Source organism: Anthonomus grandis, chromosome 15 (genome assembly GCF_022605725.1).
Source record: "Anthonomus grandis grandis chromosome 15, icAntGran1.3, whole genome shotgun sequence".
Lineage (NCBI taxonomy): Eukaryota > Metazoa > Arthropoda > Insecta > Coleoptera > Curculionidae > Anthonomus > Anthonomus grandis.
The window spans coordinates 8,859,547-8,873,007 of record NC_065560.1 but is presented as its reverse complement, the minus strand read 5'-3'; the positions used below and the strand labels follow the sequence as shown (position 1 = coordinate 8,873,007).

General features: G+C 33.7%; 2 protein-coding genes across 2 annotated transcripts in view; one reads left to right on the top strand and one right to left on the bottom strand.

The window, feature by feature from the left end:
- The window catches only part of LOC126745381 (mitochondrial chaperone BCS1), a 479,053-nt gene continuing 465,592 nt past the window's right edge, over window positions 1-13,461 (bottom strand). The window contains exons 2-6 of the mRNA XM_050453208.1: window positions 4,633-5,025; window positions 1,018-1,157; window positions 747-959; window positions 358-691; window positions 1-302 (exon numbers count right to left, since the gene is read on the bottom strand). Of these exons, the coding sequence (XP_050309165.1) occupies window positions 41-302; window positions 358-691; window positions 747-959; window positions 1,018-1,157; window positions 4,633-4,955 (1,272 nt within the window). The 5' untranslated portion in view covers window positions 4,956-5,025 and the 3' untranslated portion in view covers window positions 1-40. The remainder of the gene's footprint in view (window positions 303-357; window positions 692-746; window positions 960-1,017; window positions 1,158-4,632; window positions 5,026-13,461) is intronic.
- On the top strand, window positions 10,698-11,880 carry LOC126745309 (dynein regulatory complex protein 9-like). Its single transcript, XM_050453080.1, has 4 exons — window positions 10,698-11,183; window positions 11,240-11,434; window positions 11,491-11,622; window positions 11,674-11,880. Exons 1-4 carry the CDS (start codon window positions 10,698-10,700, stop codon window positions 11,878-11,880), a joined length of 1,020 nt encoding a protein of 339 aa, XP_050309037.1.

Here is a 13,461-nt window from a genome sequence, read left to right as displayed (position 1 = left end):
TTAAAAAACAATAAACCTCTTTATGTAGTAATACTTAATTCTAAAGATTCCAAATGTTTTTAAAATCTTTTATAACCTCCTCAGGCTTAGAATGCTTATGAAACATAAAGAATCCTTGTATCTGAGCGGGACTGACATTTTTCTTTTCTTCGGTGACACAGTCGGCGAATACCTTGGCCTGAGCATGCGCATTCTCTCCAGGGTAAAACCGTAAAAACATTTGTTCAATTTGATAACGGGAACACCACCCTATGTACTCCTTCAAGTCCACCCTACCCGGTCGTATAAGTGCGGGATCTAACCTAAACAAAAACTTATCAATAAATAGAACGCAAATGCCAAAACAAGTCTTTAGACCTTTCAATATAATTTGTAGTCATAAATACTATTCTGGCCTCAGTACTTGCCACACCATCCAAACAGTTAAGAAGCCCGCTAAAGGTTACACGATTTAACCCTTGGAAAGCGGATTTTTGTTCTTCGGTTTCCTCCCGTGAAACAAACGCAGCGTCGATATCTTCCAGAAGGACCATGCTCTGCTGAGGAGCCACACTGAGAAGGTGGTTCAACCTGTCATCTGAAAGTCCTCGCTCAGAAAGATTTAAGACGCAAATAGAAAAACCTAATTCCCCTGCCAGCGCTGTTATATATGACGATTTTCCACAACCCGGAGGACCATAAAGAAGGTAACCTACAAGAAAATATTTTAAGCAAGTCTTGCCTAATGAGAGTATAAAAAAAATAACCTCTTCTATAAGGAATCCCTCTATCAGAATACCAAGAAGGATTAGTAATAAACTCCTGGCAATCCTTTAAAATTCTCTCACTAATTCCCGTATCCAAAATAACCGATGATATCGGTCGCTTTTTTCTGGGATGCCCAAATTGTCTCCATTCACTGCCCATGGCTGAATACATGATTGTTTTTCCCTCATGTTGTTTTAGCGCCATCTGCCTGGCTGACAGAAGGAATGATAAATGGAAATATAAACCAACAAGTGATGTAGACCACCTCACCTTCTTCCAAAATGCTGAAATAAATTCCCTTGTCCCTGCCCAAGGCAGTGAGTTGGACAGTTTCCCATGGGACGCCCATGTGGAGATCCAAGGTGTGCTGTTCTCTGGTTCGTTCGACTCTTATCCAAGTTCTTCCATATCTAGAGTAGTTTAAACTAATTAGAAGGATTTCTATGTAGATGCGTTATGAAGTTAAATGAAGGAAGGACAATAAGTTTTTAGACAATCTAAGAGATGACGCTCGTAGCATCGCAAATGGTCTGTTCAGTAGGCATCCTTCTTCATGATCACCAGGAAATGCGATGCGCTGTAGACGTAGACCCCAGAAATGATCGATATGGGGTTAAGTAAGCGAAGAATAACATTGCGCGCAATAGTCGAGGCCTCGTTCAAAAGTATGGTCATTTTAATGTTACATAGTAAATTGGAAATGGGAAATATATAAAAATATACGCAACCGCATGGTCTTATCTGAGGATCTTTTAAAGCGTATGCGTCGTAACATAGATGAGTTTCGGCGCAGATTAGTAACTGTAGATGAAACAAGGATAAGGAGATAAAATAACAATAAAGACAGTAGATTGTTAAGAGCAAAAGAACTTTTTTAAAGAAGTTGAATCAGCTGAAATGGTTATGGTTACTGTCTTTTAATAAGAACATTCTATTGGTCATTTTGGAAGGAAACAGATGATTACTGAGACCATTATTATGTCCATTATTAGGTAAATGAAAACACTAAAGCAAATCAAATGCAAGCAATAAAATGTCTTCGTGCGCAGTTTCAATGAATGAAATTGAACATGAGGTGACAAGCCAACCTTATAAATGAAGGTGAAGATGAACGTACTGAGTTTTTTTTTTCAATTCCTTTCCGTTTTCCACCTTAATTAGCCTGCTTTTATGGAGAGAAGGCTGCAAAAACATGAACTGATTTGAATTGGACCCTGATGCTCCGCTGTACGAAAACACACACATTCACCAAAAAGCCCACTGGCTGTAATTCAGGGCACTTACATTTGGTAAATAGGGATAGAAATACACAGTGCACGTTCCGCCTCGCTATACGCTCGGCAAAAGCGGGCATTGAGGCCACTGAGGACATTGAGGCCAACACTAATACAACAAAATGTTCTTGTGCAAAAAATCCCCTCGACGGTCCTTGATGCCATTCTTTGACATCATCTGCGTTAAATTTTTTAATGTAATTAGGAAGGACAAATAATTTACTTGTTTATTACTAGTAAATTACTACTCTGAGTACTCTCTCAGCTGCAGTGATTGAAGTTATTGAGATTTTTATATCACATTAACCAATAAGAAGTGATGCATGTTTATGCGTTTTTGTTTTAAATAGAAAGTAGAGAGGAATCTACCACAGTATACTATTTTTCTGATCTCCTGGGAAAAAGTATCATACTTATTTTACTCTGCAGAATGTGGCACTTTGGACCATTAAACCTTTTAGTATTTAATACTTAAAAAATATATATTGTCCTCACAATATATTTTTTAACTATTAGTTTTAGAACCAAATCTACTAGACAATTTACACTAAAGTACAATGTAAAAATTCAAATCCATTCTGCATATATTTGAATTTTTATTTCTTTTAGTCACAATTCTTATTTCTCACAACTGTTAAACTCTCTCCAATGGAACAAGTTATATAATGTACGACTGCAATATAAAAGCATAATCAAATTTATCCTAAGACCAATGAAACACCAAAATTGTAGCAATATACATGGCCACCAAAAATTAATATTAAAGTTGAAAATGTTTAATATATTTTTTTATTTACAGTCATCTGTGTCCCTTTTACCTGTCTGTTTTTTTTCAAGTTTCAATGATTCAACAATAAAGGCTGTCTGGAAACTAACCAGCTTACCTTAAGTTACTTGTTATATATTTATTTATTTGTTACACATATCAATAGCTATGCTTGACAAATAATAATGAATAACAAATAATCCTTATTACAGAATCTCTGGGGATATCTATTAAATTTCCTGAAATACATCCACTTTAAAAACCTTTGAATCCTTTCAAGCATTGCTACCCAGACACTGTGCTGCGCGAAACCAATTAATGATGCATACTCCAAGATTGGCAAAACTATCAGAAAGTAGTAGAATGACTCACTGAACACTTTAGTCCTTGGTGGTTCTAGTAATAAATTCAGAGATTTTTTGGGCATCTTCTACTTTCAGTAAAATGTGTCTTTTTACCTTTACTTAATTTTCATAATTTTGATTAATGTTATAGTTTTGTGTGTCTTGAACTGTAAAATTCTACTATCTGCAGATGGTTTAAAAATATTTCAAGTTCACAGGGAAACTGACATAGTAAAGGTGCGGGATGAGATTTGAAGGCTGCTGTGAGAGTAACTGTCTGAAGTTACATATTACAAAAAATTCAATTTCATCCAATTCTGTAAGAAAAAAACCCTATTGTTATTACATCTTAATTATTCAATTATAGAGTCAATGGATAGTATGCATGATCTTGGTGTTGTATTTGACTCCAAAATATTATTTGTGGATCATATTACTCACTATTGCATTAATAAGGCATTAAAAATGTTTGAGTTCATAAAAATACTAAGGACATTAATAATCTATTGGTGCTGAAGACTCTGTATGTTTCCTTAGTAAGATCACATGTAGAGTTTAGGAGTCTTGTCACCATTTTATGCAGGACATATTAACTCCTTAGAATCAGTTCAACATAAGTTATGCTAAGATATTAAAACATTAAGATATGTAGGTTAAAACCTAGATATTTCCATGGATGTACTTGTATATGATGGCATCTTAATTATTCTGAATCTCCAAAGGTTAAGGATCAAAAACAGGTCTTTGTTTCAAAAACTTATTTACTAGAATTTTTGGGTTCAGTCAGAGCACTTGGAACAGTGAACACATTTAACCTAGAACCCCATTGTACACTTTATGGTCAGCATAATGTAATAAATAGTACGATAGTGGCAGCTAATCAAATGAGGGTAGATATTTTTAATAATAGTGTCAACGAAATAAAATGAAATCTGTGATTTATAATCTTACTTAGCCTATGTATTTTTTTTTCTATTTTATTTTTTATCATGTCAACTTGTTAAGTTTTTTAATATTTATGTGCTTTTTATTGTTTACCTAATATGCTTCCTTATTCTATGTCAATTTGACTCTTACTAGTTTTAGCTTTTATAAGTTTATTTTTTTTACCTTTTCTCATTGTAACTACTGTATAAGGAAACTTTTAAATGGGCACTGTGACCAGAAATAAATAAATGATTAATAGATTAATGTGTGTTACATGTATTAGAATAATTTGTGCTATTTTTTTACATTCATCTGGGGTTTCTTTTAGGGTTGCAGAATACCAAAACTCATCTACTCTGAATGATACAGAAATTGAACTAATAATAGGGTTTCTTCAGTTTCTGATCATTAGCAATAATGCAACGCTAGAGACTGACTTAAAACCAACTGGGGTCCCTGTTACATCTATTTAGAATATATTGAACTCTCAGCTTCAATAGACATTATGAGATAAATAGGATTAATAGACTGCTCCAAAACTTTACTTAAAACATTAAGTAGAAAAAGAACTTACTTAAAAAAATGAGTGCCAATACTAGGAATAAAATCATATTTCGTCTTCACATGCCCGCTATCCTTTTGTTCGAAACTAGTCTCGACACTCAAATGTTGTGTCTGTTTGGCCCCCTTATATGTCATCCATTGCAAAAGCCAATGATACGATTTATCCCTGCAAGGTACCTCTAAAGTAATCATATAATGCCTCCTGAACAGTATTAAAGAGGTCTGGTAGCCTTTTCTTAATATAGCAGCCCCAGCACCGACACCAAATAACCCAAAACCGGCTCCAAAATAAGGGTTTTCCGTAAGGGAGGATATAAAGTCCATAAGGGGCATATTGGCACTTAGGTATTAACGTTTTGTTGAGGTAAATTAAGTTAAATTTAATGGAAAATTGTAAAAAAAACTTATAATGTTTACATAATGTTGCAAAATATAACATATAACATAACCTCAAATTTGAGCTAGAATGCCAGACGACAGATGTACATAATTGGCTGTCATTATATTTAAGAGCACGTTTATATTGGACTTAGAAAAAGCGTAAAAACGTAACGATAAGAATAGAGCGTTAATTTTTTTTTGGTGTATATGATAGCGCTTCACTAATAATAGTAAATTTCTGGGCACTTCTTAAATCAATATTAGAATTTGTGTTGTGAAAGAGACGTGACTCTGAAGAAGAATAGATTCGCTCACTTGAATTCTCTCTTTCTTTTTGTAATGGTTTTTATTTATATATTCTTTGTGTTTATAGGCCACCTACAGGAGATATTGCTATGTTTCTGGACAAACTTGATTCTCTTTTATCCCAGTTGTCCCTACACTCTAAGGTTTTGTTGGCTGGTGACTTTAATATCAACTACACTGATAAAGCCTTGCCACGTACTTCTCTTTTAAGTATTTTAAGTTCTTGCAACTTGAAAATGCACGTTCCTTCTCCCACACGAATAACTTCTTTATCTGCAACTACAATTGACTATTTCTGTACAAATTTTGATGACGTTTTATGCACAGTACTCCCATCTGGTATTTCCGACCATAAAGCTATTCTTACTAAAATGCCATAAGAATTTTCAGCAGGAGAAATTTCAATGCTTTTTCTGCTGCTACAGCTTCTTGAAACGGCTTCTGACCCACTTACTTTATTTTTTCGAGTTCTGTGTGACAAGATCAATCAGTGCTTCCCTAAAATGAGGCTTAAAACTAAGAAACGAAAACCATGGGTTACAAGAGGCCTTAGAATTTCAGCTAAAAACCTCCGTTTTTTGACTAAATTGTGCAGATATACCACAAATGAAAATATCCTTGTATATCATCAGAAATACCGTAGTCTGTACAGAAAGACAATTAAAGCAGCAAAATCTAATTATTATAGGGATCGCTTAAATATGTCATCAAATAGGCAAAGAGAGTGTTGGTCGATTATTAATGATTTTAGACATTGCCATAGAAACATATCTGAACCGGAGTTAAGACCTGACATTTTAAACGACTATTATTGTGATATACTTAATATCTTGCTCAAGGGCATTCGTAGTAACATTGATCCCTTACACTATCTTCAACAAGTGTCGGTTGAGCATTCATTTTTCTTTCATCCTGTCGATCTTACCGAAATAAAAAATTAAATCAAACGCCTAAAAAACCATAAATCATCTAGAGCTGATGGGATATCTTCGAGGTTGTTACTCTTTTTGCCTGATTCAGCCTTAAATGCTTTAGTTTCTGCCATAAACAATTCTTTACATATTGGCATTTTTCCTTCATGTTTAAACGAGGCAGTGGTTATCCCTCTTCATAAGGGTGGAGATTTGGATCAGCCTTGTAATTTCCGTCCCATTTCTATTTTGTCTACCCTCTCTAAGATAGTTGAAAAACTTGCAAGAAGCAGAATTTTGTCCTTTTTACATCATAATGGCATTTTGTCTGCAAATCAGTTTGAATTTCAAGCCGGTAAAGGGACTCATGATGCTGTTTTTAGCTTTTTGGAGAGCGTCTATGTATCCTTGAATTCTGGAGAGTCATCGGCGGCAGTGTTTTGTGATCTATCCAAAGCATTTGACTGTGTGGATCATCGAATACTGTTATCTAAGCTCGATAAATATGGTTTTAGGGGCGTAGCGTTACGATGGCTTGAGTCCTATCTATCAAATCGTACTCAGAAGGTTATAGTGTCTGGGCGTTTGTCTGCTTCTAGATCCCTAAAATGCGGCGTTCCCCAGGGTTCAGTGTTGGGACCACTGTTATTTTAACTGTATGTGGATGACTTGAGTTCATTAAAACTGCAGGGCAAGGTGGTTCAGTTTGCTGATGATACCACCATACTATTCAGCCATAAAAATTCTGATTATATTAAGACTTGTATCCTTGAAGACCTTCAGATTTTATCAGGGTGGTGTGCTTCCAACAGGCTCGTGTTTAATGTAAGAAAGACGTCTATTATGGGGTTTAAGTGCGATATTCAGGGTCTGATGTTTGACGAAAATTCCCTCTTGCAGAATAAAGAGTGCTGCAAGTTCCTAGGAATTAGCATTGATGGTCGCCTTCGGTTTGAAAATCATATTTTACATTTAGCTGGGAAATTATCTTCTGGATGTTTTGCAGTAAGAATAGCAAAACAAGAGCTGGGAGGGGTGGTTGCACGTTCAGTGTACTTTTCACTTATTGAATCTCATATTCGGTATGGCTTGCCTTTTTGGGGTTTAACCAATAAGGGGCTACTTAACATTGTCTTTGTTACTCAAAAAAAAGCAGTTAGATACCTGTGTTCTGCTAAGTTAAGAGATTCTTGCAAACCCCTCTTCATTTCTGAAAAAATCCTAACTCTTTGTTCACTCTTTATCTTAGAAACAGCTGCTCTTATTCACAAAATTCACAAACTACCCTCTGACACTGGTCATTTGACTCGTCGTGTAAATGATGTTCCCCTACCTATTCCTACGTCTTCCCTTACCAAAAACTCATTAATTTACATAAGTAAAAAAATTTACAATCATGTTCCTCTATGTGTTGGACATATATCGGATGTTAAGAAATTTAAAAGAGAATTAAAGACGCTTTTATTGGCTAAGGCATATTATAACCTGGATGACTTTTTTAATGATAGGTTTTAACCTTGGACATGTTGGAAAGTTTTTTTTTTCCTTTTTTCTTCTCTGGTTTTGTCAACAAGCTTACCTTTATTTAGTAATTGATTGTTTTATTTAGTTATCTTTAATTCAAGTATGTTCAGAAAGTTTTATCTCTTGTGTTTAATTTTGTTCATTGTTTTGTCCATTTTTGAAATTGATTTTTGTTTTGTTTTTTTTTAGCTTGTAGGATGCTTGTACACAAAATTATTCTTACGTAATATAGCACATTTTCTTTCTTTCTTTCAAGTACTAAAAAATATTTATGAAGTCTAGCACAAAAACGCAAGATTTCTGCCTATTACCAAGAAGAACTTTTTTAGCCAATTACTTCGTTAAGATTTCAGGCAACATCCAATCAATCAGAACAACATGGTTTTTGATATTACTTGATGGTAACGCGAACGCTTTACTTGCAATAGTTTTTTTTTTGCAAATTTTTTTTAAACAAGATTGACAACAAATCTATTACATTTCTTATGTCTAATCGTGCAATGTGGATCTGACAAAAAAATTAAAAAATTTAAATTTAAGCCTTTACTTCTGAGAAAACGACGTTTAAAGATTTGGCATAGGGCCGTAATAGAGCCAACTCCAAAATTTTTAAACTTAAAACTAATAAAAAAAAAATTTATAAGCAGCGCAAGTTTACTGAAAGTAATTTTTATTTATACATATTTAATATAAATATTGTGATGAATGAAATAAATTGTAGTACTTAAACAATTTTGCACTGATCATTTAATTATCTGCAACTCCCTCGAATAAATTTTGGGCACCACTTTTTGAAAGAACCTGGGTTAGGTTCTTTCAAAAAATTATTTTTTCATTAGTAGAAATTCCATGATTTTGTGTGTGATTTTCAGGATTTTTTTAATTGTTTTTTTTTGGGAGTATATTTAATCCTTAATTTTTAATATCTTCATATCTTATTTTTGAAATCTTTTCTTGCTTCCAAAATAAAGATACATATCTTTTAAGCAATCGATTTTTATCCAGCTTTCATAGATAGCCGTGTATTGTAAAATTGGGCCACTATTTAATTCAAATTCAAATACATGTATATTTATTGTTTAACAGGTATCTAACCGTAATCACTAAGACAATATGTGAAAATATAAGTAATAACAATGCATATGTAATGAAAAATAATAATAATAATTATATATAAAAACATAACTAATAGATAATTATAAAATATGTGCAAAAAAGTACAAAAAATACTACCTAATATTATTTGACATCAATTTTTTTAAATGACGAGGAGGCATGTTAAAGAGATCGACATCCAGATTCAAATGGACAAAGTTAAATCAAGAGCATGCTCTGTATAAAGGCTCTTTCTTTGCTAAATTTTTTCTATATATATTTGTAATGTAAGGCACAACAAAGTGTAGAGCTGCTAGCAATTCCAGGCAGTTAATATGACCATTACATTTTGAAAAGAAAGAGCAAACCAGCACAACTGGTGTCCTGATGAAGGGAAAGCACATTGAATCTGCTGAGTAATAAGTGCTGATCGTGTCCTTGATCGTGGTAAACTTCATCAGTTCTATAACCGGCATATTTTAGAAATTTTTGTTGAACAGATTCAAGTCTAAGAATGTGAACAATATTATAAGAAAATTCTACTTGATATATTAATGGAGTCTGATGTAGTTCTTATTATAAAACCAAGATATTTTAAGATGATATCTACAATGATTGTAAAAATTAAGCCTCTTGTCAATAGTGACACCCAAATCACGAATATAATCACAGCTACAAAGAATTGTACCGTTTAATGTATAGTCGAAGCTAATTTCGTTTCTCAGCAAAGAAATTGATCTTTTTCAACTTTTCAATATTGAAATGAAGACTATTAATCTTGCACCAGTTGTAGATTAAATAAAATTCAGTTCTGAGAAACAAATAGTCTTTCCAATTAGTTACAATGCGAAATAGCTTTAGGTCTTAGAATGAACATATCGTGTGGCATTCGAAAAATATAAATACTGAATTGTTCCGGTTTAATATATCCAACCTCTCCACAACTAGAATTGGATCTATTATTTTTTTTATGGTGAGTCTGTGCAGGTGTAAAGAGGTCAAACAATATCCTATTCTTAACGCGGTTATTATTGCGTCGTTTCTCCCTTGATATGTGGAGGAGGACTCTTTCTTATTTCTGCTGATATTTTTATATGTTTGCCCAATATTTCTAGAGTTCCCTATCAGGTTTATTTCTATTTTTGTTAGTGGTTGGTCTTTATCATTTGCATTTTTAGTATATTTTTCTTAATGTCAGTTTAAGAGGCTGCGGAAAAATTGTCCAATTTTCTAGCTGATCATTATCTTTTTTCTTGAAAACCATGTTAAATAAGGAGAAGTTATTTGCAATATGCTATTGATTTAAGATAACGGTATATCTTTATTTTTCAAATAAAGATATACCGTTGTGTGTCGCTATTATTCTTATTGATGTATCTGTAGCGTTGGATATTTGTAATGATCCAAATCCGGCTTCAAACATACTACCCGTACGTGTCGGTATATATGTAGTCATTAGCTGAGTTTGTATATCGGGTGTTCTTTAATTCTGCAGTTTGTACAATGTCTCCATCTGACTATTTTAATCCAAGGATAATCTGGGGGAGTTAAGTCAATGGGAATGCGCTTTGTTGCCTTTCCCATTCTCGTGAAATTCAATTTTTCTGACCTAGTTATTGGGTTTTTAACTTGCTTTGTGGTATAGAAACAAAAAACGTTTGAGTATCAACAATAAAACATTTTTTATGCAAAATCATGCCCGTGACGAAAATAAGTAAAAAGTCGAAACTCGTTGGGTTGTTCTAAGGGTTTCCTCACCAAAATTTTAGTATGTATCGATTTAATAATGCTGCTATGGCTTTATAAAAGTGTTAAATCAATACCTAATTATCAGTTTGATGCCTCACATTTTTTAACAATGTCTTTAAGTGAAAAAAACTGCAATAAACTACCCCAAAAAATAATTTTAAGTGTTTTAAGCGAACTCCTTGACCAACTAGCCATTTTACGTCACATAAATGGTTGGGATCTAAATGACCAAACTATCGTAGAATACAAAACAATAGAAGAACAATGCAACACTATAAAAAATGATGATATTTTACAGCAGTCCAAAGATGTTGTGGATCTTGTAGATTTCCGTAGAGACTGTGCGTTTATCGAGTCTACCGTTCAAAAGGCTTTTAATGAAATTAGTGACAAAGGCACCTTTGAAGAGCTGGCAAAACTGGCAGAAATTGTTGAGAAGCTGCAAAAGGAGGAGGAGGAGATTTTGGAGGATACAAGAAGAAAAGAGGAGGAGTTTGCTAATATGCAAAATATGTATTATAGGGAGAAGTTAGAATTTAGAAAAAAGATTGATAAGATTATGGTGCAAATTGGAAATTTGAAGGATGAGATTGAGGTAACTTTAAAACTAATATTTTTTATTATATTGTATAACAAGCTTAATTCATTAAGGACTTTGAACAAGAATCCGACATAAAACAAAGATACCTTACAAACTGGCACCATTCAAAAATTGAAATGGACAACTACATTTTGACTAAAAGAGAGAAACAGCTTCAGGACGCGATAGAAGAAAAGCATCATGATTTTACCAAAGAAGATCGAGTTCATTTAGAGATAAATAATATTTTTAGTGAAATTGATGTGGTAAATAATAATGTATATGTATATTGTAGTGCTTAGCCAATGTAAACTAATTTTAGGACTACCAAAAGCAGCTAAAGAAGTGGAAGCAAAGATACGAACACGACCATGAAGCTATAAGTAACAAAATTAAAAATTTACAAGTTCAGAGGGATGAACAGCAGGAAAAAACTGCTCAGATGGTTAAAAAGGTAAGCGTATAAAAATATTGTTTTAAAAAATGTGATGCATATTTATTTTAGTACATCGAGCGTCAAGAACAAATCGACTCCTATAAAGAATATAAAAAAGAGCAAGAAAAACTACGGAAAGAGAAAGAGAAGAAGGATAAAGCTGCCACCAAAATTCAGGCGTGGTGGAGAGGCGAGATGGTGAGAAAAGGACTAGGAAAATATAAGAAGAGGAAAGATAAAAAAGGAAAAAAGAAAACTGAAGAAAAGAAAAAATAATGCAATTATGACTATAATTTTTTGTCGCGTGTCGTTTTAATTATATTACATATAAAATATATTAAATTAATGATTAGCATATACATTGTCGGAAGACCAATTAAAATAGCAAGGCTGCTTTTTGTTATGATACTAGAAATTATTGAATTACTGAAGAAGAACTGCTAGCTAAAATCAATGGTATTGAAATTTGAGGATTTATAGATAGAATGCATTAATTATGTCCTTTATTCCTTATCCGTCATCAGCATATAGCAACTCGTCTCGTCCACGGATGGACATAAGCCTTTCTTATTCTAAACAGTTTTGCTCGGTCTTGGGCATCATCTTAGTTTCAATTTGAAGATATCCTTTTCAAATCGTCCATCCATCGAGTCGATTTAAAGAGGATATCTTCGTCTCTACGACGCTATTCTACTATTCTCGTTGTCCAGCTGTTATCTAACATTCTTACAACCCAAGTATGTGATTCTTTCAATTCTATTTGTAGCTTTTGTTCTTTTAGGTACTTCTACATTTCAGATTTTATCTCGCAGTGTCACTCCTAATATAGAGCTCTCTCCCTTAGAGTTTAATATTGAATTTATCGAATATTTGCTGTAGTGCCGAATTCAATGGCCACTATCACCCTTAAATTAATAATGGTTTTTAACTTTCGAAATTAAAATTGACCATTTTTCGCGTGTTTCTGATACCAATTTTCAAATCGATTACCAAGAATAATTTTTTCAAACAGTGCAGACGTTGAGGGTTGTTGAAGGTTGAAGTTTTAAACATTGACATTATTTTACATGAAAAACAATAGTTGGTAGTAGATATTATTGACATCCAATCTGTATAATGCTACAAACAGTTCTGTATTTAAGTCTTTTCTAATATCTAAGACTCTAAGCTCAAGAAACTGTGGTACAAAGCCTTTTTAATTAAAAATGATTTTACTGTCTTTTTTGATTGATAAGGGGGAAGTTTCTTACCCAGTGACGGTATTTTGTTGAAGTTTAATTGTTAAAGAGTCTGATACTCAGCAAATTAGGCCTATTCTGGCACCTGTTACTAGACGCCATTTTGGTTACCAAATTTTAGCTGCCAAGTTTACTAGGTCGGGTTTTACAATTGTCTTTGTCACACCTGTATCCAGCAACTCAGTGTGGAGGGTTCCATCAACACACGCGTCGACGAAAATACTGTTGCTATCGTGTTGCAGCAAAAAAATCTGAGGTGTATTTAATTTAACTGGAGCTTGCTGAATATAGGTCGACGATCGCCTCTTCGCATCGACTTACTTTAGTTTTCCGCATTGGCGAGAGTAGAACTAGCGCCTTCTGAACAGCGTATTTTGATGTGACCTTTTTTTCCACATTTGCAGCACTCCAATTTCCAGTTCTGCCAGCTACCGTCTTCATTAACCTCCCTAATGATCCGCTTAATCGATTCCTCGCAATCGTCCTCTCCTGGAACAATTTGCTGGGTACGAGTCTGATCCCTGCTCGTATTCTTGGCAGCTTCGCATTCAAGGGACTAGCTTAGATGAATGTGCTCCGAGTAAGGCCTGCCTCATTTCGCAGAGACCAATCAGGAATG

Bases quoted from the DNA above. Each gene is read 5' to 3' on its own strand.
- LOC126745309 (XM_050453080.1), top strand. From the start codon at position 10,698: ATGTCTTTAAGTGAAAAAAACTGCAATAAACTACCCCAAAAAATAATT. The intron at 11,435-11,490 runs GTAAATAATAAT...AACTAATTTTAG, and splicing joins TTTTTAGTGAAATTGATGTG to GACTACCAAAAGCAGCTAAA. The intron at 11,623-11,673 runs GTAAGCGTATAA...TATTTATTTTAG, and splicing joins CTGCTCAGATGGTTAAAAAG to TACATCGAGCGTCAAGAACA.